Below are 24,959 nucleotides of genomic sequence, written 5' to 3' on the forward strand. Positions count from 1 at the left end.
AAGTGGTAGAGCATGAGAATTGGAAAGGACTGTAACATCATACGTGCTCATACCCTCTCGTTTTGCAGATGAAGAACTTGAAATCCACAGGATTAAGGCAGTTGCCCAAAGTGACACAAATAGTAAGTTATGGAGCTAGGGTTGGAATCTGAATCTTCTCAATGCTGGACAATGGATCTGATCTGTCAAAGACTTCTTCCCATCGAATTTTGCTTAAAAATTTAGTAAGCCGTCTTCCTTTTAGTGCTTTTCTCCTGGTATTTGCCAGAAACTGTCACCTGTTTTGTTTCTAAATACCCCAGTGGTCTGCCCTTCAGAATGGAAGTCTTCCCTTTGCAATGTCCTGTGTCTCTTCTTCTAGCTGCATTATCATTGTTTTTCTTTTAAGAAACACTTATATGACACATAAATACACCTCACTGTTGAAGATTCAAACAATACACACATATAAAATGTGAAAATCCCCCCTCTCCTTCCCACGCCAGACTGCCCTTTGAAATCACTCAGTATGACCCTTTCCATTATTTTTCTATCCGGTTAACACAGAGACACACTCTTTAATTAAAAAATTCTACTTATTAGTTTGTAACTTGCTTTTTTCACATAATAAGTTTGGGAGATTTTTCTGTTTCAGAACACATCAGTCTCCTTCTTTCCTTGTACTATTTATTCTCCCATTACCGGACCTTATTGTTTCCAGTGCTGCAGTGAATAACATACATACAATGGGTGCACGGGTATGTTTCTTTAAGAACCATCCCTAGATTTTATATACATATAAAATATTTGAATATCACTCGTTTGAATATAACTCATTTTCCTCTCCACGACATCACACTATTTCCATGAATCCAAGAAGAATCTCCTACTTGGTATTTCCTCTCTAGAAGGATTTCCCCTGCCAAAGAATAATTGCTAATCTCTTATCCTCAACTTCCTTTTGGAGAGTAATAGAGAAAAAACAATGCAGACTTAGTACTGAGAAACTGGAGCATTGCTGCCTCCAAAACAATAAGTACAAGTTTTTTTTTTTTTTTTGCATGTGTTTCCTTTCTTTTTTTAAAATTACTCAATGAATTTATTACATTTATAGTTGTACAATGATCATCACAATCCAGTTTCATAGGATTTCCATCTCACAACCCCAGCACATCCCCCCACCTTCCTGAACTGTCTCCTTGGGAAACCATAAGTTTTTCAAAGTCTGTGAGTCAGTATCTGTTCTGCAGAGAAGTTCATTGTGTCCTTTTTTCAGATTCCACATGTCAGTGAAAGCGTTTGATGTTGATGTCTCACTGTCTGACTGATTTCACTTAGCATGATCATTTCTGGGTCCATCCATGTTGCTAAAAATGCCGGTATTTCGTTCCTTTTAATGGCTGAGTCATATTCCATTGTGTATATGTACCGCCTTTTCTTGATCCACTCCTCTGTCAATGGACAGTTAGGTTGTTTCCATGTCTTGGCTATTGCAAAGAGTGCTGCAATGAACACTGGAGTACATGTATCTTTGCGAGCCATGGTTTTCTCGGGATAGATGCCCAGGAGTGGAATAAATACAAATTATTACACAGGATCATGCCAGCTGCAGGGTTTCTCAATGTTCTAGAGTGTGATGTACATTTAAGAGCAGGGTCTCCTTACCCATTACATTTCCCAGTCCTCTTGCCCATCCCATGCATGTATAAATTTGAGAAGGAAGGAATGAAGAGCAAATAATGGGACAGAGAGCTATTTTCTTTTTTTCTTTTTTTTTTCTTTCTTTTCTAGGGCCGCACCCATGGCACATGAAGATTCCCAGGCTAGGGGTCTAATCAGAACTGTAGCTGCCGGCCTACATCACAGCCACAGCAACGCCAGATCCAAGCTGCGCCTGTGACCTACACCACAGCTCACAGCAATGCTTAACCCACTGAGCGAGACCAGGGATCGAACCCACAACCTCTCATGGTTCCTAGTCGGATTCGTTTCTGCTTGCGCAGGGACAGGAACTCCAGGTTATTATTATTTTTTTTTTGAGGGCTATTTTCTTCATAGGGACAACCCTCTCAGCAGCGTTGTCAAATCTCACCCCTCGACTTTGTTTCTGTCTTGATCTCATACAGCGAGAGTCTGCAGATAGCGCATCGTACGCCTCAAGTAATTCTTCCTAAGACCGGTCACCCGGGCAGTTAGTATCCAGGCTCCCCTGGTAATGAATGTGGGTTGGGTGGAGGAATTTCCAGATTAGAGCAGATGTTGGGAAGAGAAGGCATAAAAGGTCAAGCAAATATCTACAGCCCAGTGGGCACAGAGCTGTGTCCAGTGGGAACCAAGGAGTTCGAAGGTGGTATTAGAATCTAGATTCATGCTTATCTCCAACGCCTTTTCCCATCCTTCCATTGCCCACCTTCCTGTGTATTCTCACAACCCTCATTTTAATAGTACGCATCATGGATGTGTTACTGTTTTTACAGTTCTGTTAATTCACCTCTCTCAGCACCTCCTTTGTTGTCTAGCTCTCAGCAGAGCTGGGATAGAAAGTTTCCTCTTTGTTGTCCTTCCTGCCTATTAGACAGCTTCCCATCTTAACGTGCTGTGAGGTGGAACCAAAGCAATCAGTCCTTAGATGAAATGGATGCCGGGGTGACACTCAAAACGACATGGGCAGTGACCTGCCAGATCGGATGTCCGATACAGCTCTGGGGAGTGTCCTGGCGCCTCTGAGCATTCCAGCTGCTACATCATGGGAACGTTCGGGAGCTTCTGGGGGATGATCATGAGAGGAGAGGCTTCCGGAAAGGGTAGTTATTTATCTACAGCCAGAGAGATATTTCCCTATTTAACACCCCGTATGGCTGTTCAGATGTGTGTTAATGGAACAGTTGCCCCGAATAAGCATCCCAGGGGCCAAACTAAGTACATGAAAGCATACGGAACAGGATACTCTCCAGGACTTAGATGGGAGGGCTGCTTGACCAGAGTTTGGTGAAACGACTGGCTTGGGGTCAGTGGGAAAGCCAAATAGAAGCAACGTGGAAGCACAAGTTGATCCATAGGAAAGGTCCTAAAAAAGTTGATTCGTTACTGGGTGATGATAATAACGTTGACACATTCAGCGGTGATGTATTCTCAAACATAGAGGTGGATGGAATTCATATTTTTCACAAGGGTTCATGGCTTGCGGGACCATTCAGAATGGCTGAACCAGTACAAGAAGGGAAAAGGGTGCAGGTATGGAAGTGACAAGTGGCTTACAACAGGCTCTTAGTACGTGCTGTTGAATGAAGGTAACATTTTTTTTTAAAATTTTTTTTATTTTCCCACTGTACGAAGGTAACATTTAAAAGGTAGTCTGAGATGAGAACATTTAGGATTTACTCTCTAAGCAGCTTCCAAGTATAAAATACAATATTATTAACTATAATCACCATGCAATATATAAGGGTATCAGAAGTTCCCGTCGTGGCTCAGTGGTTAACGAATCCAACTAGGAACCATGAGGTTGTGGGTTCGATCCCTGGCCTTGCTCAGTGGGTGAAGGATCCGGTGTTGCTGTGAGCTATGGTGTAGGTCGCAGACGCGGCTCGGATCCCACGTTGCTGTGCTGGCGTAGGCTGGTGGCTACAGCTCCGATTCAACCCCTAGCCTGGGAACCTCCATATGCCGCGGGAGCGGCCCAAGAAAAGGCAAAAAGACAAATATATATATGTGGGTATCAAATCAATGCATTGTACACCTTAAACTTACACAATGTTATGTCAATTACATCGAATAAAGCTGGGGGAGGAGTTCCCTTTGTGGCTCTGCAGTTAACGAACCTGACTAGGCTCCATGAGGATGTGGGTTCAATCCCTGGCCTCCCAGAGTGGGTTAAGGATCTGACATTGCTGAGAGCTGTGGTGTAGCTTGCAGACGTGGCTCAGATCTGGCGTGGCTGTGGCTGTGGCTGTGGCTGGCAGCTGTGGCTCCGATTTGACCCCTAGCCTGGGAACCTCCATATGCCACAGGTGCAGCCCTAAAAAGCAAGGAAAGAAAAAAAAGCTGGGGAAAAATTGGAAAAAAGATAGTAGGAGAAAAAGAATATGTGTGTGTGTGTGTATGGATATGTATGACTGGGTCACTATGCCATACAGCAGAAATTGACACAACACTGTAAATTTTAAAAAAAATCACAGGATGAGTATCTGCTGATGTGTGCTAGGTAGAGTGCTGACTTTTTGTATATGTGTTTTTCGTGTTGTAAAACTGTATAAACCGAAATACATTCTAAAAACGGAACGATTTTCAAGTCCTGTGGTGCATACCAGAGCCCTGCTCCAGTTCTTTGAGTGCTGCTTTCTTTCTGTAGGCTGTTGCCGATACGTAAGCCCTCATGCAGCTGTGGCATCGCTAAAGCAGTACTTCAGGTTCGCATGAGGTTTCTCCTCTCCTTCCCCCCTCCCCTCCCCTGTGTTCTTGTTAGTGTTTAACTAATTCACTTAATTAGTTACTGTTCAGCCTCCCCCCCCCCAGCTAAATGTCTAATGGCATATTGGTTAGGGATTGAAAGAAACATGATTCTCAGATTGGAATTTCTTTTCTGGTGTTTTAAAGGGTTTTCTAGTTTGAAGCATCATGTGATTTTTTAGAAAAAAATGAGAAGGTGGTTTCCATGAAGGGAAATGAGCTAAATACATCAATTTATATGCCTCCTCATACAAGCAGTGTGTGTTTAAAAGACCTATTAAGTTTTTAAACCTAAATGTGACCCACCCGGAAAGCTGTTGCAAGGTTGACATTTTTTTTTTTTTTTCCTCTGACTGGTTTTCTGTTTCTCCCCAGACTCAAGCAATACAGATTAGCCTTTGAGGACTTTTCTGTTTCTCATTCGAGGTCTAATTGTACTTTAACTTGAATCATTTTCCTGCAAGAGCATTAAATGATTTTATAGATTACTTATTTTGAAGGGCACACTATACCTTCACAAGTTACCTAAGTTGTACTTTTTTTTTTTCTTTTTGGCCGCACCCATGGCATATAGAAATTCCCGGGCCAGGCGTTGAACCCAAGCCACAGCAGTGACAATGCAAGGTTTTCAACCCACTGCACCATGAGGGAACTCCGTATGTGTGTGTGTGTGTGTGTGTGTGTGTGTGTGTAAAGGCAAAAATCTAGACTTGCCTAAGTACCTTAATCTGATATTTAGGGTCATTGTTTAGTTTTATTCTTCCTTCCTTGGCAGAGTATTTACACACCAGAAGCTTAACTCTTCTTTTTTAAATACTTAAAATTGAAGTACAGTTGATTTACAGTGTTTCAGGTATATAACAAAGTCACTCGATTTATATATATATATATATTTTTTTTTTTTAATTTTAATTTTATTTATTTTTTTGCTTTTTAGGGCCTCACCTGCAGCATAGGGAAGTTCCCAGGCTAGGAGTTGAATCTGAGCAGTCGCTGCTGGCCTATGCCACAGACACAGCAGTGCCAGATCTGAACCATGTCTGCGACCTACACCACAGCTTGCTGGCAATGCCAGATCCTTAACCCACTGGTTGAGGCCAGGGATCGAACCCGTGTCCTCAGGGATACTAGTCAGGTTCGTTACCACTGAGCCACGACAGGAACTCCAGTTTATATTATTTTTCAGATTTTTTTCTATTATAAGTTATCATGAGATATTGACTATGATTCCCTGTGCTATATCATAGGTCCTTATTGGTTATCTAAAGAAGCTTAATGCTTAATACACTGTTTTTGGAAAAGCCTTTTACATTTTTTTTTTACGTTTTTTTTTTTTTTACTTTCTTTGTACCTTAGTAGTTGGTCCTGATTGGAATAATCTCTGCTGCCATTCTTGACAACTTAATTTTTATGAATTTAGTGTTTCTTTCCACTATGTAAAAAAAAATGCTAAGAAATGAAACCAACTGGATGTGGAATAAGACCCACAGCTTAAGCTATTTGTCATCAAGTCAGATATAGATAACTCCACAAAAGTGTGAACAATTTTTTTTTTCTTTTTAGGGCCACATGTGTGGCATATGGAGGTTCCCAGGCTAGAGGTCAAATTGGAGCTGCAATTGCTGGCCTGCACCACAGCCACAGCAATGCCAGATCCGAGCCGAATCTGCATCTGCAACCTCCATCACAGCTCACACCAACACTGGATACCTAACCCACTGAGCGAGGCCAGGGATCGAACCTGCATCCTCATGGATACTGGTTGGGCTCGTTACTGCTCAGCCACAATGGGAACTCCAAGTATGAACAGTCTCATCCCTCTCATTGAGGAAACCTAAAAAAAGTAGTAGTATCATTATCATCATCCTTAGTATACATTTTAAAATATTTTTTCCTATTCAAAAACTTTGGTGAGTATTTTATAATTCCTGGCCCACACTTGTGCCAAATGCCCATTAAGTAGTCTTCCTGTGTTGAAAGTTTTAAAAACATGTTGCAGGAGCCATGAGTATTTTAGAAACAGAAAATGATCTGATCACATCTGTGTTCCACAAAGATAACTCTGTCCTCAAATATGAACTTTATCATTGTGGTTTTATCATAGGATGCATTAAAATTGGTAAGCATTTCTTTTATTTCCATAATAAGGTCAATTGACCTACACTTGACAGTCTGTATACAGAAACATGTGCTAGAGATTACAAATTTGGCAGAGAAGGGAAAAGAAGGATGGAAAACAGTAAAAGGAATCTGCCAAATTCTGAATATTAGTGCCTCATTTCTTTTTCTTTTTTTGCTGTGCGGCATGTAGCGGCTTGACGTGGGATCTCAGTTCCCAGACCAGGGTTTGAGCTTGGGCTTCAGCGGTGAAAGCACTGAGTCCTACCTAGCCACTAGACCACCAGGGGACTTCATTTTTTTAAAAAAAAATTGAAATATAGGGGTTCCTGTCGTGGTACAGCGAAAATGAATCCGACTAGTATCCATGAGGATGTGGGTTTGATCCCTGGCCTCGCTCAGTGGGTTAGGGATCTGGCGTTGCCGTGAGCTGTGGTGTGGGTCACGGATGTAGCTCGGATCCCATGTGGCTGTGGCGTAGGTAGGCAGCTGTAGCTCTGACTTGACCCCCAGCCTGGGAACTTCCATATGCCTCACATCTGGCCCTAAAAAGCAAATAAATAAATAAAATTGAAATAGAGTTGATTTATAGTGTTATGTTAGTTTCTGGTGTATAGCAACAGCAAAATGATTCACATATATATATATTTTTTTATATACATATGGGTGTAAGAGAGAATTTGAGTACATTCACCAAATTAAAGGACAAGAACACGCTGTAGACATGACTTAAGACAATTTAGAATCATAAGCAAAATGTGAAGTAGACTGACTAGTGAAATTCACCAAATTTTGGTTAAGACAATTTTACAGTAATAAAGCATTACAAGTGTCTCCTTATCTAAAAATCACAAAAAGCCATTGCATAAATTACAGTCAAAAATTGAGTGGAATAATTCTCATAATTTTAGTGTATACATATATATGTGTATATATACTTTTCAGACTTGTTTCCATTATAAGTTATTAGAAGATTTTGAATATAGTTCCCTGTGCTATACAGTAGGTCCCTTGTCGTTTACCTGTTTTGTATTTAGTATGTGTAACTACTGACCCCAAACTCCTAATTTATCCCTCTCCTTTTCCCCTTTGGTAACCATTAGTTTTTTTCTCTGTCTGTGAGTCCGTTTCTATTTTGTAAATAAGTTCATTTTATCATTTTTTTGATTCCACGTATAAATGGTCTCATATGATGGTTGTCTTTCTCTGACTGACTTCGCTTAGTATGATAATCTCTAGGTCCATCCATGTTGCTGCAAATCCAGTGCCTCACTTCTTAATCTGAATTGTAATTAAATCTCATTTTAGTTTCAGGACTGTGTCATTGCTACCAATCCTCTACTTTTTAAAAGAGGAAAACTTACATGGAAGAAAAAAGTTCCTCCCCTAGAAGCACTGATGGAGCGTTTGCAAAACACACGAACTTTCAACAAAAGTTAATGTGGAAAAAAGTTATTTTAATTTATTTTTTTTTTGTCTTTTCATCTTTTCTAGGGCCGCTCCCGCGGCATATGGAGGTTCCCAGGCCAGGGGTCCAATCGGAGCTGTAGCCACTGGCCTACGCCACAGCCACAGCAATGTGGGATCCGAGCCGTGTCCTCGACCTACACCACAGCTCAGGGCAACGCTGGATCTTTAACCCACTGAGTGAGGCCAGGGATCGAACCCGCAACCTCATGGTTCCTAGTCGGATTCGTTAACCACTGCGCCACAACGGGAACTCCTGGAAAAAAGTTATTAACATGGTTCTAGTTATGCAATCTAATCGCTGTACATGGAAGAACTATAGTGTTTAAAGTATCAAAAAGATAGTATCTTAAGGTATAAAATAATCTAATATGATAATATAAGTCTTATTAAAGTAAGAGAATTCTGTAGCAGTCCTTAGGTACTACAGGCGGAATCCTATTTAGTAAAGTAACTTTGCAGGAGGCTTATGAGGTTGTCTGTGTCATCCTCTTTAAGTAAGATATACATAGTTGTCTTTCTTTTTTTAAAAATGATTTTAATTTTTTCCATTATAGTTGGTTTACAGTATTCTGTCAATTTTCTACTGTACAGCAAACTGACCCAGTCACACATACAAATACACACACACACACACACACACACACACACACACACACAGTTTTTCTCACATTATCATCCATCACACTCCATCACGAGTGACTAGATATAGTTCCCAGTGCTATACAGCAGGACCTCATTGCTTATGCATTCCAAAGGCAATAGTTTGCATGTATTAACCCCAGATTCCCAGTCCATCCCACTCCGTCCCCCTCCCCCTTGGCAACCGCAAGTCTGCTCTCCAAGTCCATGTGTTTCTTTTTTGTGGAAAGGTTCATGTGTGCCATATATAAGATTCCAGATATAAGTGATTATCATATGGTATTTGTCTTTCTCTTTCTGACTGACTTCACTTAGGATGAGAGTCTCTAGTTCCATCCATGTTGCTGCAAATGACATTAGTTTGTGCTTTTTTATGACCGAGTAGGATAAACATACTTTTCTAAAAGCATAATTGTATAAGACAGTCACACTTAACCATAGCTTTTGCTTTTTAAGCTTCTTGGTTCCCTGCCACAAAACTGTCAGTTGCCACTGCATTTTAATTCTCACTAATGCTCGGATAGTTCATCAAGAGACTAAGGTGTTATAATGATAATGGGCCAGACCAAAAGCATACAGGTTTCATGAAGTGCCTCACATTTCATAAGGTTTTGCTGTATTACCGTTTCAGGATGCATTGGGCCTTAAAAATTGATGAGAGTAATTATAGCATTTTAAAGCCCTTCATATAGGTCTGATTATTGGAGCACACTGACTAGATTAATCTTTAACAGTGGCTGTCCTGTGGATTCACTTAGGGAGCTGGCAGGTGGCAGCTTTTTTTCCTTTCCTTTTTTTCCAGTTTTATTGAGAAATAATTGACATACATCACTGTGTACGCTTAAGGCATACAGCATGATGCTTTGATTTACATGTATTGCGAAACGATCACCACAAGAGGTTCAGCTAATAGCCATCTTCTCACACAGATACAATAAAAGGAAAAGAACGAAGAGAAGAAAAAAGGAAACAGTTTTCTCCTTGTGATGAGAACGCTTAGGATTTACTCTCGTACTTTCCTATAGGCCATACATCAGTATTAGCTGTAGTCAGAGATGGCAATTGAATTCTTTACTAGATGAGCTTTGTTACACAATTAATTAAGACCTGCTTAAAAATAGCCTTTGGAGTAGGACCAGGGAAGGGAAAGCCTTTAAAACAATGCAGATGCAGTAGTGAATTAATTTGCATGGCTGAAATAGCTGCTTTTCTTGACTGCATTTTGAGTTTTCAAAGTTACTAGGTGGTATTAAAGAACTGACCTGGTTTAGTAAGTTCATAAGTGGTTCCTGTTTTCGTATTTTTCTCTATGAAGCGTGCATAGAAAGCCATTAAACGTATGTGTACAGTTTAAAGAATGATAATATGAATATACAGGTATATTTTTCCTGTTACCCAGATCAAGAAAAATTGCCAGCCAGCCAGAAGCCCCACCCTCACCATGTGCTCCATCCAGATGGTGACCCTCCCCACCCCCACCCCTGCTCCGGTTAGCTACTATCTTTACTTGTGTCATTTTCGTGCCTCTCTGTGTAGTGTAGTCACCTTCATTTGTTTTTGGCCATGCGGAAGTTCCTGGGCCAGGGATCGAACCCACGCCACAGCAGCCACCCAAAGCCGAAGCAGTGACAATGCCAGGTCGTTACCACACTGTACCACAAGGGAGCTCCTAGTCACTTCCATTTGTATAGTAAAATAATATAATTTAGGATTGCCTAATTTTGAGCTTGTGTGAATCATGTTATATACTCTCGTGTCTGGCATCTTTCACTCATTTCACTAATTTAGCTCATTGTGTTTGTGAAATTTTATCTGCGTGGTTGATATCCAGGGCATTTCTTAAAAAAGCCTTTCCATGTGTGCCTGTCTCTCCCCTCCTCCCCGTTCCCGCTTTTTTTTTTTTTTAAACTTAGGATACCTGTAACTCTGAATGCTTTCTGATATTTCTCCTTTGCCTTCTTAGATGTTCTGCCAAATGAGGTCTGAAAGCTCAAACTTGTCTGGATCCCAGTTTCCAAACTGACCTGACTGCCCCCCACTCTGATGGTTTTTGTTTCAATGAGACTACATCTTTAAGGCTTCTGTGCTCAGTTAAAAATCTTCCTTTCTCCAAGGCTGGTCCAAGGGTCTGGTCACGTGATTCCAAGAGTGACATCACATTCTGACCGCCGGGGAACACTGGTAGTTCTTTAGGTGGCGTTTGTTCCTGTGAAAGGCAGCGAACGCAGCAAGTGCCCTTCTCACGCAGCTCAGACCGGGGCTCCTCCTGTTAAAAGCTCCTCAACTTAAATGACCAAATGCGGGCTGCCAAGGTTATTTCTTCCTTGAGGCAGAAAAAAAGAAAACTGTGATTGAAGGTAAGCAGACTTGAGCCTGGCCAAGGACCGAAGCGTGACCCCAGGGAGAAAGGGGATCTGGAGAATCACAAGCAGTCTGTTGTCGGATTCTAATCACTGTCTGCTCTTTTAGAGCCGCCTGACAATTTGCGTTTATAATAGGAGACTGGCTACAGAGAAGGATGATGCAGTGCTCATGTTACCTAGTGATGTAAGAGGATTTTTTTTTTCTTTCCTGTTAAGAAGCTGTTGCAGATCTTCATTTTGTCTTAATATCTTTCGAGCTGGGGCCTCGTTGAGCTATATAGCGTCACATGAGATAACTGTTGGAGGCTTTTAAAAAAAAAAAATCCGTTTCACGGCAGCCTTTGAAAAATCTCTCCCAAGAGGAGCACACTCAAGCCAGAGCAAATTCAATGGAAGCGTTAACCTGCTTTCCAAAGTAAATTGCTGGCGGGTCGGTGCCCCTGGGTCCCTGTCAGCATTTGGCCGGAGACTTGAAATAGTGGCGTTCCCCCCTGCCCCACATACTTGAGTATCTTTCTGCCCTCCTTTGCTCGCTGGCTCTTTCCCTCCAAGCTCTCAACCAACACACCAGCATTAATCTTTACCAGTATGCCACTGACATGATAGGAAACGCTGGGCTGGTGATTCAGCAGCCAACCATTTTACAGCCAGGTACTTTTGAAGATATGGGGAGGACTTTGGTTAAGGGTTTTAAGATTAACTTGTTCACCTCCTCCACTCCCCTCCCACCCCCCTCCCCGCCCTTACTACGCTTTGGATTCTGCAGAGCGCGTTTGGCTTGTGAAAGGTACGGCCCTCGAACTAGGTACTCAGAAGACTTCGACTTTTTCGTAATCCAGGTCCAGCTTGGGAGGTTAGTTGAAACTTAGCCCTTGAGAGTGCCGAGGTGGTCTGTTAGGAGTTGAGGGTGAAGGCGGGGAGGGGGGGTGGGCTCAGCTCAGGGCCCCTCTGGCCTTCTCTGCAGACGGACTCCTCACCAGACGGTCTGGCTTAGAGCTTTGTCCCTGCCAAGGTTGATGCTGCAGAGGTGCGCTGTGGCTGGTGGAGTTCAGTTGGTGGCATTACTCTGCATTTTTCCTCAGTGTGCTTTTGCACACGTTCCTGCAGACAGTTCTCCGTGTTGTGCGTAATCGCAAAATCTCGTTCCGCCAGAGGATGTGGAAATCTCTTGAAGACGTTTGCTAAAGCCGTCCCATGGAACCTCGTGCCAGCGCAACTTCTGAGGCGAGATGTTGCTCCCTCATCCCAGCTGTTCATCAGACAAACTTGGGTTCAGCTGGCGTTTCTTGGGTCGGGGCTCTGGCTTAGACGCTGGAGAAGGCAGTGGCAAGTCAGATACAGGGCTTACCCCTCAAAGAGCTTCGCGTCTAGAAAGGAAGAGAAGCATTTGCGCAGTTGTCATAGAAGTGCTCCGAGCAGTGCAGGTAAAGGGCTGTGGTTGTTGGCCAAATGGATATGTTTCTTCCAGTCGAAGGGTCAGGGAGGGCTGTGCTGCTGCTGAGCCATGCACTTTTCTTGCAATCTCTCCTTGTAAATCTTTGTCTGTTCTGGCATATTCAGTCAAAGTTTCTACAAGCCCATTACCTCAGGGATCAAAGTCTTCTATCTATGGAAGGGAAATATGTACATCCAGCCAGCTGGCCTCTGGAAGACATGCTTTCTTTGGAGTCCCCACTCAGGCACAAGCCACCTCTTAGGATTGAATTACTGCTTCATAAATGTAAAATGGTTTCTGATGTGATGTGTCTGCCAAGACCTTTGACCCTTTTTGTCTTCCTCCCAGAAGAGAAACTGAAATCCCTAAGTGGCTCCAAGCTCCTATCTTTTTTTTTTTAAGTTTTTTTTATTATTTTTTATTATGGTTGATGTGCAGTGTTCTGTCACTTCAGCTGTACAGCAACATGAGCCAGTCATGTATATATACATGCTTTTTCTCCCATCATCCTCCAGCAAGTTCCATCGCAAGTGACTAGATAGAGTTCTCTGTGCTATACAGCAGGATCTCATTCAAGCTCCTGTCTTTTGTATCATGGATCCTTTCCCACTACACTTATTGTCACGCTCATCTGTCCCTTTCCATTCACGCTGCCTTGAGATGCTCATAATTTCGTGCCTAAATCACAGAAACCTGAATGAGATACATGTGCCTACCATGTGGTTATTTTGTAGGTTAGGGTCTGATCGTTTAAGGGCACCTTCACTTCTTGGTGCTCAGAAAGGGAGGTACGAAAAATGTCCAGTGTTGGAGTTCCCCTCGTGGCACAGTGGAAACGAATCCGACTAGGAACCAGGAGGGTGCGGGTTCGATCCCTGGCCTCGCTCAGTGGGTTAAGGATCCAGTGTTGCCGTGAGCTGTGGTGTAGGTTGCAGACTAGGCTTGGATCCCGTGTGGCTGTGGTTGTGGTGTAGGCCAGTGGCTACAGCTCTGATTAGACCCCTAGCCTGGGAACCTCCATCTGCCGAGGTTGCGGCCCTGAAAAGACAAAAGACAAAATAAAAAAAAAAAAAAAAGTCCAGCATCTGAAGTACTAACGTCTGTTTTCTGTTCAATACAGAGGACAAGTCGTACAATGGTGGAGGACTAGGTTCTTCATACAGGATGATGGACTTCTTGGAGGAGCCAATCCCTGGCGTGGGGACCTATGATGATTTTAATACAATTGACTGGGTGAGAGAGAAGTCTCGAGACCGGGATAGGCACCGAGAGGTAAGAGGAAAGATGCTGTGCAAGTGAGTGTTAGGAAACATCAGGAGAGGAAGTTGAAGATTATATGTATATGTATGTTCTTTATATGTATTCTTTCACTCAACCCAGGAGGTGGCCGAATCTGTTTTCTATTGGCAATGTAGGGTTTTAGTTTTTAATGTATTTCAACTTTTTGGGGGGTCTTTTTAGGGCCGCACCTGCAGCATATGGAGGTTCCCAGGCTAGGGATCGAATGAGAGCTGTAGCCACTGGCCTACACCACAGCCACAGCCATGCAGGATCCGAGCCGTTTCTGTGACCTACATCACAGCTCACGGCAACACTGGATCCTTCACCCACTGAGCGAGGCCAGGGATGGAACCTGTGTCCTCACGGATGCTAGTCAGATTCATTTATTCTGAGCCATGATGGGAACTCCTAGTTTGATTTTTAAGGCATCTGGTATATGTTTGTTTGTTTGTTTTTGCTTTTTAGGGCCCCATGTGTGGCATATGGAGATTCCCAGCCTAGGTGTCGAATTGGAGCTACAGCTGCTGGCCTGTGCCACAGCCACAGCAATGCCAGATACCAGCCGTGTCTGTGACCTACACCACAGCTCATGGCAATGCCGGATCCTTAACCCACTGAGCGAGGCCAGGGATCGAACCTGCATCCCCATGGATACTAGTCGGGTTCGTAACCTGCTAAGCCACGATAGGAACACCCTGGTATGTGATTTTGAAAAGAATTTATATGGAATGATGATTTATCTTCCAATAGTAAGTAGCTGAAAAGGATCCTGGGGTATAAAGGCCTTTGCAGAAAGGTGAAAATGAAGTTGGTGGGAGGGACCAAAATGCACTTCAAAGGTCTTCCTTCCCCATCTCCTCTCTTTCATGGTTTTCCCTTGAAGCAGGATTTTTTAGAACTAAGAAAAGTAAATGGGCTCTAAAGGAATAAAAAAAAAATCTTCTCAGAGCCTTAGTGTTTGCTGAAGCTTACAGGATAAACCCGTGATTATAGGTCTTGTACAGCCATAAAACCAAAGCAAATTTATGCATTCAATGCAAACAAAACCGCAAGGCCAATCACATATGAATTAAGGATATTAATGATAGTTAATAGATGGTACTTAGGGCTATGGCCGAGTTTCTTTTGAATATGACAAGAGACTCTCCCTACTTTGCTCTTTTCAAACTGCTGTGAAAACTTCTTGGAGTTTCCATTGTGACTCAGTGGTTAATGAACCCGACTAGGATCCATGAGGATGTGGGTTCGATCCCTGGCCTCGCTCAGTGGGTGAAGGATCCAGCATTGCCGTGAGCTGTGGTGTAGGTTGCAGATGCAGCTCAGATCCTGCATGGCTGTGGCTGTGGTGTAAGCCGGTGGCTATAGCTCCGAATGGACTCCTAGCCTGGGAACCTCCATATGCCACAGGTACAGCCCTAAAAGGCAAAACAAACAAACAAACAAACAAACAAAACAGAACAAACCAAAAAAACACCTTCTCAGAGCAGTCCACCAAGGTCATTTGCCTTTAACTTACTGCTGTGTATCATTTAAGTTAGGGAATCAAATTTCTGGTTTGTGTAAGGAGCACATGTAGAGCTTATTCAAAAGGTGTGGCCTATCATTGTACAACTATAAATGTAATAAACTCGTTGAATAATAAATAAAAACAAAAACAAAAAGTAGAGCCCCAGCCGCAGTCATCCTGATTCAGTAGCTGATCCTCTAGGGAAACCTTTCTTCAGCCAACAGTAGGTATTATTTTTTTTTCTTTCTTACTATTTTTCTTTTTTTTGTCTTTTTGCCATTTCTTGGGCCACTCTCCCGGCATATGGAGGTTCCCAGGCTAGGGGTCGAATTGGAGCTGTAGCCGCCAGCCTGTACCAGAGCCACAGCAACGTGGGATCCAAGCTGTTTCTGTGACCTACACCACAGCTCACAGCAACGCCAGATCCTTAACCCACTGAGCGAGGCCAGGGATCGAACCTGCAACCTCATGGTTCCTAGTTGGATTCGTTAGCCACTGCGCCACGATGGGAACTCCCTCTTACTATTTGTTTTGAGTCCAAATTTCAAATATGATTTTTTGGGAGTTCCCATTGTGGCTCAACAGTTTCAGGATCCAACGTTGACTCTGTGAGGATGCAGGTTCAATCCCTGGCCTCCCTCAATGGGTTAAGGATCCCATGTTACCACAAGCGGCAGCCTAGGTTGCAGAAGAGGCTCGGATCTGGCGTTGCTGTGGCTGTGGTATAGGCTGGCAGCTGCAGCTCCAAGTTGAGCCCTCGCATGGGAACTTCCATATACCACAGGTGTGGCCATAATAAAATAAATTTGGGAGTTCCCATTGTGGCTCAGTGGTTAACAAATCCGACTAGTATGCATGAGGTTGTGGGTTTGATCCCTGGCCTCGCTCAGTGGGTTAAGGATCCGGTGTTGCCATGAGCTGTGGTGTAGGTTGCAGACACAGTTTGGATCCTGAGTTGCTGTGGCTCTGGCGTAGGCTGGCAGCTGCAGCTCCGATTGGACCTCTAGCCTGGGAACCTCCATATACTGTGGGCATGGCCCTAAAAAGACCTAAAAAAAGAAAAAAAGACCAAAAAATTTTAATTTTTGAAGTTGACTCCATTCTCTCCCGAATTCATGACGTTCTCCTCTCTGACCTGAGGGAATCACCTGAGTAGTCAAGTTCAAGATCCCCTTTCCTTCTTCCCCAGCTCCTGACTCGCTTTCTTTCTCATGGACCCCCTGAACCCAGGAGTAAGATTGTCCCAGATTCAGGTTTTGAGAAATGTCTTTATAATCCCTGGATTTGTCATAATCCCACCAAGTTTTCTTCTCCTAACTCAGAAGGGTGATCTCTAGAAAATGTTTTTTTTTTTTTTACTAAGATTTTGCTATTTGGGGAGTTCCCCTCGTGGCACAGTGGTTAATGAATCTGACTAGGAACCATGAGGTTACAGGTTCGATCCCTGGCGTTGCTCAGTGGGTGAAGGATCCGGCATTGCCGTGAGCTGTGGTGTAGGTTGCCGACTCGGCTCGGATCCTGTGTTGCTGTGGCTCTGGTGTAGGCCAGCGGCTGCAGCTCCGATTCAACCCCTGGCCTGGGAACCTCCATATGCTGCGGGAGCAGCCCTAGAAAAGGCAAAAAGCCAAAAAAAAAAAAAAAAGATTTTGCTATTTGGGAACACACACACATATTCTTTCTATTATATCAATTCATTCATCAGGCTTTATTTTATTTTATTTTATTGCCTTTTCTAGGGCCGCTTCCTGCGGCATATGGAGGTTCTTAGGCTAGGGGGTCTAATCGGAGCTGTAGCCACCAGCCTACACCACAGCCACAGCAACGCAGGATCCGTGTCACATCTGCGACCCACAGCACAGCTCATGGCAACGCCAGATCCTTAACCCACTGAGGAAGGCCAGGGATCGAAACCACAACCTCATGGTTCCTGGTCGGATTCTTTAACCACTGCACCACGGTGGGAACTCCCATTCGTCAGGCTTTAAAACATAGACTCTTACGGCTTTAGAATTTTTGCTCTCTGTAAATCAGAGTTCATTTTGTCACTTGCTAATTCCACATGTTATTCAGGTTGTAAAAGCCACTTGTGATATGCCAAGGGCACATTTCTCATGATATCAAAATGGCTGCATCTGAGACACATTTTATCAGCTAATAATAATTCAAAATCAATTAAAATGTGTTTATCATTTGTTCAAAGGAGACCTGCTTTTTCTTTTTTTTTAGCATGAACTATTCATCATCTAGATGGAAACACTGTCCCAGGGAAAAATGTCACCTCATCTCCTTTTCAGCACTTACATTGGAAACGTAAAGGCATAGTTCAAAATGAATTTTTATTTTATTTTATTTTATTTGTTTATTTTTATTTTTTTGCTTTTTAGGGCCACAGATGTGACATATGCAAGTTCCCAGGCTAGGGGTTGAATCAGAGCTGCAGCCACCGGCCTATACCTCAGCCACAGTAACTCGGGATCAGAGCCACATCTGCAACCTACACCACAGCTCACGGCCACACCTTAACCTTTTAACCCACTGATCGGGGCCAGGGATTGAACCCGAATCCTCATGGATATTAGTCAGGTTCGTTTCCGCTGAGCCATGATAGGAACTCCTGAATTTATTTATTTATTTTTTTTGAAGGAGAATAAAAAGAGCTTTATTGCTTTGCCAAGCAAAGGAGGTCACAGCAGGCTAATGCCCTAAAGACCGTGCCCTCTCCAAATCAATGTTTAAAGTGCTTTTACATTTTTATAGTAATTTTTACTTGTGCTGTCACTGTAGATCAAGACGGGGTAGCTATGCTATGGTTCCAAAGATAAGAAATAGAGGTACAGAGAAGGGAGAAGTACCAGTGACAAAGCTGTCAAAATGCTTGGTTTTGTTTTGTTGTTGTTGTTGTTTTGTCTTTTTGCCATTTCTTGGGCTGCTCCTGCGGCATATGGAGGTTCCCAGGCTAGGGGTCGAATCTGAGCTATAGCCACTGGCCTACGCCAGAGCCACAGCCACGCAGGATCCAAGCCGAGTCGGCAACCTACACCACAGCTCACGGCAACGCCGGATCCTTAACCCACGGAGCAAGGGCAGGGACCGAACCTGCAACCTCATGGTTCCTAGTCGGATTCGTTAACTGCTGCACCACGACGGGAACTCCAAAATGCTTAGTTTTGAAATGTGAGCATTGCAAGGTTAAATTGACAAGGGTAGAGCCTAAAAGGTAAAAAAAAAAAACCCACAAAGTTTCTGCACCTCTTGATAGCCACACCTATTCCCAGCAGGCTTTTGAAAATGCAAAGCATCATCCCTGCCATCATTTGGCATCTATGATCGATCACCATACAGTTAGGGGTTTGTGGGATCGAGTCTTGGAATGTGCCTGACCTGGGAAGTAAACCTCCAACCGTACTTTCACCACTGACATAAGCCTATGTTTGCTTATTCTTTGAAAAACAATCAGACTATTTGCTGTGAGTCAAGAGACCATCTTTGGAATATCTGAGGGTCCAGGTCAGAAAGAGACCACTGCCATAAGCAAACCACACTGATGCCATAGGAAAATAGCAGGTGAACAGAGCTGCCCTGAAGCGGTACCTGTAGGAATCGCAGTCCTGCAGATGAAGGTGGGGTGCAGTTAAGACAAGGTTCAATACACTGCCAAGTTCTCAGTGATGTTGGTTTAGCCAAAGATGCTTTGAGAAAGTAACTCCACATTGGTCTCTATTACCAAAGAATAGGTTTGTCTTTGTGTGTGTGTGTGTGTGTGTGTGTGTTTACTGTATTGCACATTTTGAGGTGAAGAAGCCAGGGTGTGCGAAGAAGGTATCAATGTTTTCTCATTTCTCCTTAGATTACCAATAAAAGCAAAGAGTCAACATGGGCCTTAATTCACAGTGTGAGCGATGCTTTTTCTGGCTGGTTGCTGATGCTACTTATTGGGCTGTTATCAGGTATGGCCAACTATGTTAGCTTTCTAACCCAATCTCCTAAAAGCGTGGTGTGCCCTTCCCCCCAAGTCATGAACTGAATTGAAGGCTGCCCTTCAGCATCTCCCTATGTGAAAGGAACTGCTAGGGGACCTTTTGGAAGCTTGATGTCCCCATCAGTAAAGAAGGGTTCATACCTCATATCCTTCCTTAAATAAATGGGGTTTAATGAGGAAATGCATTCAAATATGTTTGTGTGCTATTAAGATACTGTATCCATGTTAACGTGCTATTAGCAGTGCCTTTTGGTGCCTGTCTTGAGGAAGAGCCTTTCCATTGGAGGCTGTTTTTTGTTTTTGTTTTTGTTTTTCTTTTTAGGGCTGCACCTGCGGCGTATGGAAGTTCCCAGGCTAGAGGTTGGATCAGAGCTGCAGCTGCTGGCCTGTGCTACAGCCACAGCCACACAGGATCTGAGCTGCGTCTGTGACCTACACCGCAGCTCACGGCAATGCTGGATCCTTAACTCACTGAGCAGGGCCAGGGATCGAACCTCATGGGTGCTAGTCAGGTTTGTTACTACTAAGCCACGATAGGAACACCCCCCTCCGCCCCCCCCCCCTTTTTAACACATATGACAAGGGGTTTAGGAAAGAAGATGTAGAGAGGACTTCCTGAGAGATTTTTGTCGCTATTTCATTCTTTCTTCTTTTTTTGGCTACACCCATGGCATATGGAAGTTCCCAGGCCAGGGATTGAATCTGAGCCACAGCCGCAGCAACGCCAGATCCGTAACCCACTGCACAAGGATGGGATCGAACCTGCACTTCCACAGCCACCCAAGCCACTGCAGTCAGGTTCTTAACCCACTGCACCACAGAGGGAACTCCTATAGCTTTCTTAAATATCCATTTTCTCATTTGGGGGTAAAGAAAAGCATGTCAGATATGGCTCCTGGGCTCAAGGAGCCTACACTCTTGTCCTTTCATGGTGGCTGGTGAGTGGGATGGTACCATCTTTTCCTGTTCCCTCCATCAATCTCCCAAGCCACTCAAGATAATACACATTCTAACTAGGAACGGTACACTTGCTATACAGTAAAGCTTTTTTATTTTATTTTATTTTTTTTTGTCTTTTGTCTTTTTAGGGTCACACCCATGGCATAAGGAGGTTCCTGGGCTAGGGGTCAAATCAGAACTACAGCTGCCAGCCTACGCCACAGCCACAGCAATGCCAGATCTGAGCCACGTCTGCGACCTACACCATAGCTCACAGCAATGTCGGATCCTTAACCCCCTGAGTGAGGCCAGGGATTGAACCTGCATCCTTATGGATGTTAGTCAGATTCATTTCCACTGAGCCACGATGAGAACTCCTATGCAGTACAGTTTTTTTTAATTTTTTTATTTTATTGTCTTTTTCCCTTTTCTAGGGCCACTCCTGTGGCATATGGAGGTTCCCAGGCTAGGGGTCGAATCGGAGCTGGAGCCATCGGCCTACACCAGAGCCACAGCAATGCGGGATCTGAGCTGCGTCTGCAACCTACACCACAGCTCACGGCAACGTCAGATCCTTCACCCATGGAGCAAGGCCAGGGACCGAACAGGCAACATCATGGTTCCTAGTCAGATTTGTTAACCACTGAGCCATGACGGGAACTCCAATCTAGAGGTAATTCTTGAGCCGTGGGGTGTCAAATGATCACAGTAAGTGAGAAGTGTTTCATCCATAGCTGAGGGTTCAAAGATTTTCTGGGCCCGGGGTCAGTAAGCTTTTTCTCTAAGTGAGTATTTTAGGCTTTGTGAGCCAAATAGTCTATATACCACAAACATAGTCATAGACAGCAGATAAAAAAACAAGGTGGACTGTGACCAAGAAAAACATTACTTAAAACCATAGAAGCAATGGAGTTCCCATAATGGCTCAGCGGTTAACGAATCTGACTCGTATCCATGAGGATGCAGGTTCGATCCCTGGCCTTGCTCAGTGGGTTAAGGATCCAGTGTTGCCGTGAGCTGTGATGTAGGTCGCAGACGTGGCTCGGATCCAGCATGGCTGTGGCTGTGGCGTAGGCCGGTGGCTCTAGCTCCGATTCGACCCCTAGCCTGGGAACCTCCATATGCTGTGGGTGTGGCCCTAAAACGACAAAAAAAAAAAAAAAAAAAAAAAAACAAAAAACAAACAAACAAACATGGAGGCAGGAGTTCTCTTGTGGCCCAGCAGGTTAAGGATCCAGCATGTTCACTGCAGTGGCTTGGGTCACTGCTATGGTGCAGGTTCATTCCCTGGCCTGGGAACTTTTGCGTACCGTGGGTGCAATCAGAAAACCCCCCAAAAAACATAGAGGCAGATTTGACCCTCGGGCCATAGTTTGCCAACCCATGGTGTGTGCTGTGAACACTGCCCCTTCTCTGGCTCGCACAGAAAAGAGGAGTTGGTTCTGGATGATTTCGAGCCAGCTAATGATAGGCTGAGTGGCCTGTAATGTCAGGTACTGCAGAGAGGCTGGCGAGAAGGAAGGGGGCTGAGAAAAGGTCACTGCTTTGGCAGTTAGGAGGATATCTGAAATATTGTCTCAGTATAAATATTAGGAGCCAGTTTTCAAGGGGATGGACCATTGTAGACATTCTGCAGATACTGGGTAGTCAGTGAAAGGAAAGGAGGTCCAGATGCTCGAAACGGTAGCATGGACAAGGGGAAGCATTTCATTCTTTAGGGTTGGGAAACCCACTAAAAATTTTTTTAACCAGGGGGAGTTCCCGCTGTGGCTCAGTGGGTTAAGAACCCAACATAGTGTCCATGAAGACGCAGGTCGGATTCCTGGCCTCACTCAGTGGGTTAAGGATCCAGCATTGCCAGAGACTATGGCTCAGATCTGGCCTTTCTGTGGCTGTGGTGTAGGCTGGCAGCTGTAGCTCAATTTGACCCCTAGCCTGGGAACCTCCATATGCCGCAGGTGCGGCTGTAAAAAGAAAAAGAAAATTGTGACCAGGGAAGAAAGAGCCTATTGGGAAAAGGAGAAGGAGACGTGGAAGGGAAGATAGGATTGCGGGAGCCGATGTTAGGTGGAATAACACACACGTGTGAACCAGCCAGAGCATGAGCCGAACTTTTGAACATCCTGTTCATTTTCTGAATCCAGGCAGTAAGTGCAATCGGAGTTGGAAGGAAGGAACGGCAGGGGCTGGAGTGGCCAAGAATAGGTGTCAAACAACGTGTTAAATTCGACATAATTCCAGTATGTCAATAACCTATGTTAACACTCGTAGCACCTCCCAAACATACCCATGACCCAGCCTGCAGTCCGTTGGAACGTAGGCATAATAGTCTCAGCTTTTTAATGTATGTCTTGTCCCTAGGTGGTCGGTGAATATTTTTCTTTCCTTCGTACACACAGCGTATTTTGTTTTTTAAGCATCGGAGAGCAATAATGGAAGCAGTGTGTCTGAATGCAGGAACAGTCTCGGAATTCGGGGGCTATGAATTTTATGATGTCTTTGCGATTTCCCTAAAGCACCATTCTAGACCATTTAATTTCTTTATGCCAGAGTTTCTTCATCTGGACAGCAGAAATGATGAGAAGGCCAGAATCGAAAGTGCTATCACTCTCTTAACCCTATCAGTCTATTAGCCACGGTGCATATAAGTCCCCATTCACGGTTCATTTTCTCCTAATTTTCTCTGAGGAGTGCTGTGTGTGAAATATTATTTGCTCCTTCTCCCTAAGGAAACTTCCGAATGTTCACGTCCCAGGCTCAGGAGTCTTCAGCCCGTCTACAGCTTCATCTAAGCTTCCACGTACATCACAGTTGGTGCTTTTATAAACTTACTTCCCTTAGCCTACCATGCCTTCCTGCATCACTCAAATTCCCTTGTCCCTGAAGCCAAATTGCTATTCAGACTGAGCCCTTCTCATAGTCATCAGCTGCCCTCTGCAAGCCATCTCCAATAAAAATAATATTCTTCAATGTAGGCAATTTACATTTTCTCAGTTTTATGTGTAAAGGGAGCGTGAAATAATCTTTAATAAATGTGACCATCTTTTTTTTTTTTTTTTTTTTTTTTTATCTTTGCTGCATTCTCGGCATGAAGAAGTTCCCAGGCCAGGGACCAAACCTGTGCTGCAGCAGCGACCCGAGCCTCAGCAGTAACAAGGCTGGATCCTTAACCACTGGGCTGCCAGGGAACTCCTAACATGACTGTCTTTATGGATTAGTATGCATCACCTCTTAAGTCAAAGCAGAGTCTTTGCCACATGGAGCAGCTAAAAGTCAAATCCACACCGCTTGTTCCCACCCACCCACTTTGCTCTCCCCTAAATTTTCCCCATAGAAAGACAGTGTTTAATGCAGGCAGTGTTTTGTTTTTCCCCCTCTTGAACAGGCATTTAATAATAGGTAACTTCTACTAGAGATGCTAGGTGAAAAGCTAACAGGCGGACACTCAGAAGGAGGTTGCAGATGGAATGAGAAATTACAGACTTGTCCATCATTTTTTTTTTTTTCGTCTTTTTGCCTTTTGAGGGCCGCTCCTGTGGCATGTGGAGGTTCCAGGCTAGGGGTCAAATCGGAGCTGTAGCCGCTGGCCTACGCCACAGCCACAGCAACGTGGGATCCCAGCCGCGTCTGCAACCTACCCCACAGCTCACGGCAACGCCGGATCCTTAACCCACTGAGCAAGGCCAGGGATTGAACCTGCAACCTCATGGTTCCTAGTCAGATTCGTTAACCACTGAGCCACGACGGGAACTCCATACTTGTCCATTGTTTTGATCCTTTTTCCCTTATTACCTCTGACGACTGTGGCCTTTCCTTCCCTCCCCTCAAATCAGGTTCCCTAGCTGGCTTGATTGACATCTCTGCTCACTGGATGACAGACTTAAAAGAAGGTATATGCACAGAGGGACTCTGGTTTAACCATGAACACTGCTGCTGGAACTCCAAGCACGTCACCTTTAAAGACAGAGATAAATGCCCTGAGTGGAATAGCTGGTCCCAGCTTATCATCAGCGCAGATGAGGTAATGTGTTGTGAGGATTTCTGAACCACTGCCTTCTCTTCTTAGATTTACTTCATTGCATACATTGTCCTTGTTGGCAATTGCAGAATCTTCCTTTCCTTTTCGTGAAAAAAGGGGAACCAGTGCCAGCTGCTTTTCTCTGTGGTTTAGGTGCAACCCTGTTTCTCTCTTGACATGTGGAGTTGTTTGATGCTTACACAATAACTTAGATTTTTTGCTTGTTTTAAATGAGCCTGGTGTTTCTCCTTAGCTGTTAGGACACCATGTGACTGAATCTATCTTTCTCTAGTGATTTCAATAGAAATGTCAAAGTCGGAGTTCCCATGGTGGTGTGGCGGAAATGAATCCGGCTAGGAACCGTGAGGTTGCGGGTTCGATCCTTGGCCTGGCTCAGTGGGTTAAGGATCTGGCATGGCCCTGAGCTGTGGTGTAGGTCACAGACGCGGCTCAGATCCCGCGTTGCTGTGGCTGTGGCGTAGGCCAGCAGCTACAGCTCTGATTGGACCCCTAGTTTGGGAACCTCCGTATGCCTCGGGTGCTTCCCTAAAAAGCCAAAAAAAAATTAGAAAAAAGAAATCTTAAAGTCAGTCAACAGGTAAGCTATAATTTGTAACAAAGGACGGAGTGGGTTAAAAATGCATTTATTGTATAGACTCCAAAAGCAGTTTTTCCCTGAGCATTGCATTAGAACATTAAAAATATTATGGCGTGTTCCATAGCAAAATAACAGAAACCCTGGAGTAAAATTGCCCATAGTCCCATTTTGAGGTTAAATTAAA

General features: G+C 44.0%; 1 protein-coding gene across 11 annotated transcripts in view; it reads left to right on the top strand.

Moving 5' to 3' along the window:
- The window catches only part of CLCN5 (chloride voltage-gated channel 5), a 203,043-nt gene that overhangs the window by 151,872 nt on the left and 26,212 nt on the right, over positions 1–24,959 (top strand). For 4 of the 11 annotated variants that reach the window (NM_214139.2, XM_085006322.1, XM_085006321.1 and 1 more), the window contains 3 exon segments: positions 13,574–13,725; positions 19,089–19,188; positions 23,993–24,180. In NM_214139.2, coding sequence (NP_999304.2) covers positions 13,574–13,725; positions 19,089–19,188; positions 23,993–24,180 — 440 coding nt within the window. 11 annotated transcript variants of the gene reach the window in all.

The sequence above is a fragment of the Sus scrofa genome, chromosome X (genome assembly GCF_054392235.1).
Source record: "Sus scrofa isolate SSC_HxYL_T2T_F1_AM1 chromosome X, Sscrofa_HxYL_maternal_Yorkshire_Landrace_v2.0, whole genome shotgun sequence".
NCBI lineage: Eukaryota > Metazoa > Chordata > Mammalia > Artiodactyla > Suidae > Sus > Sus scrofa.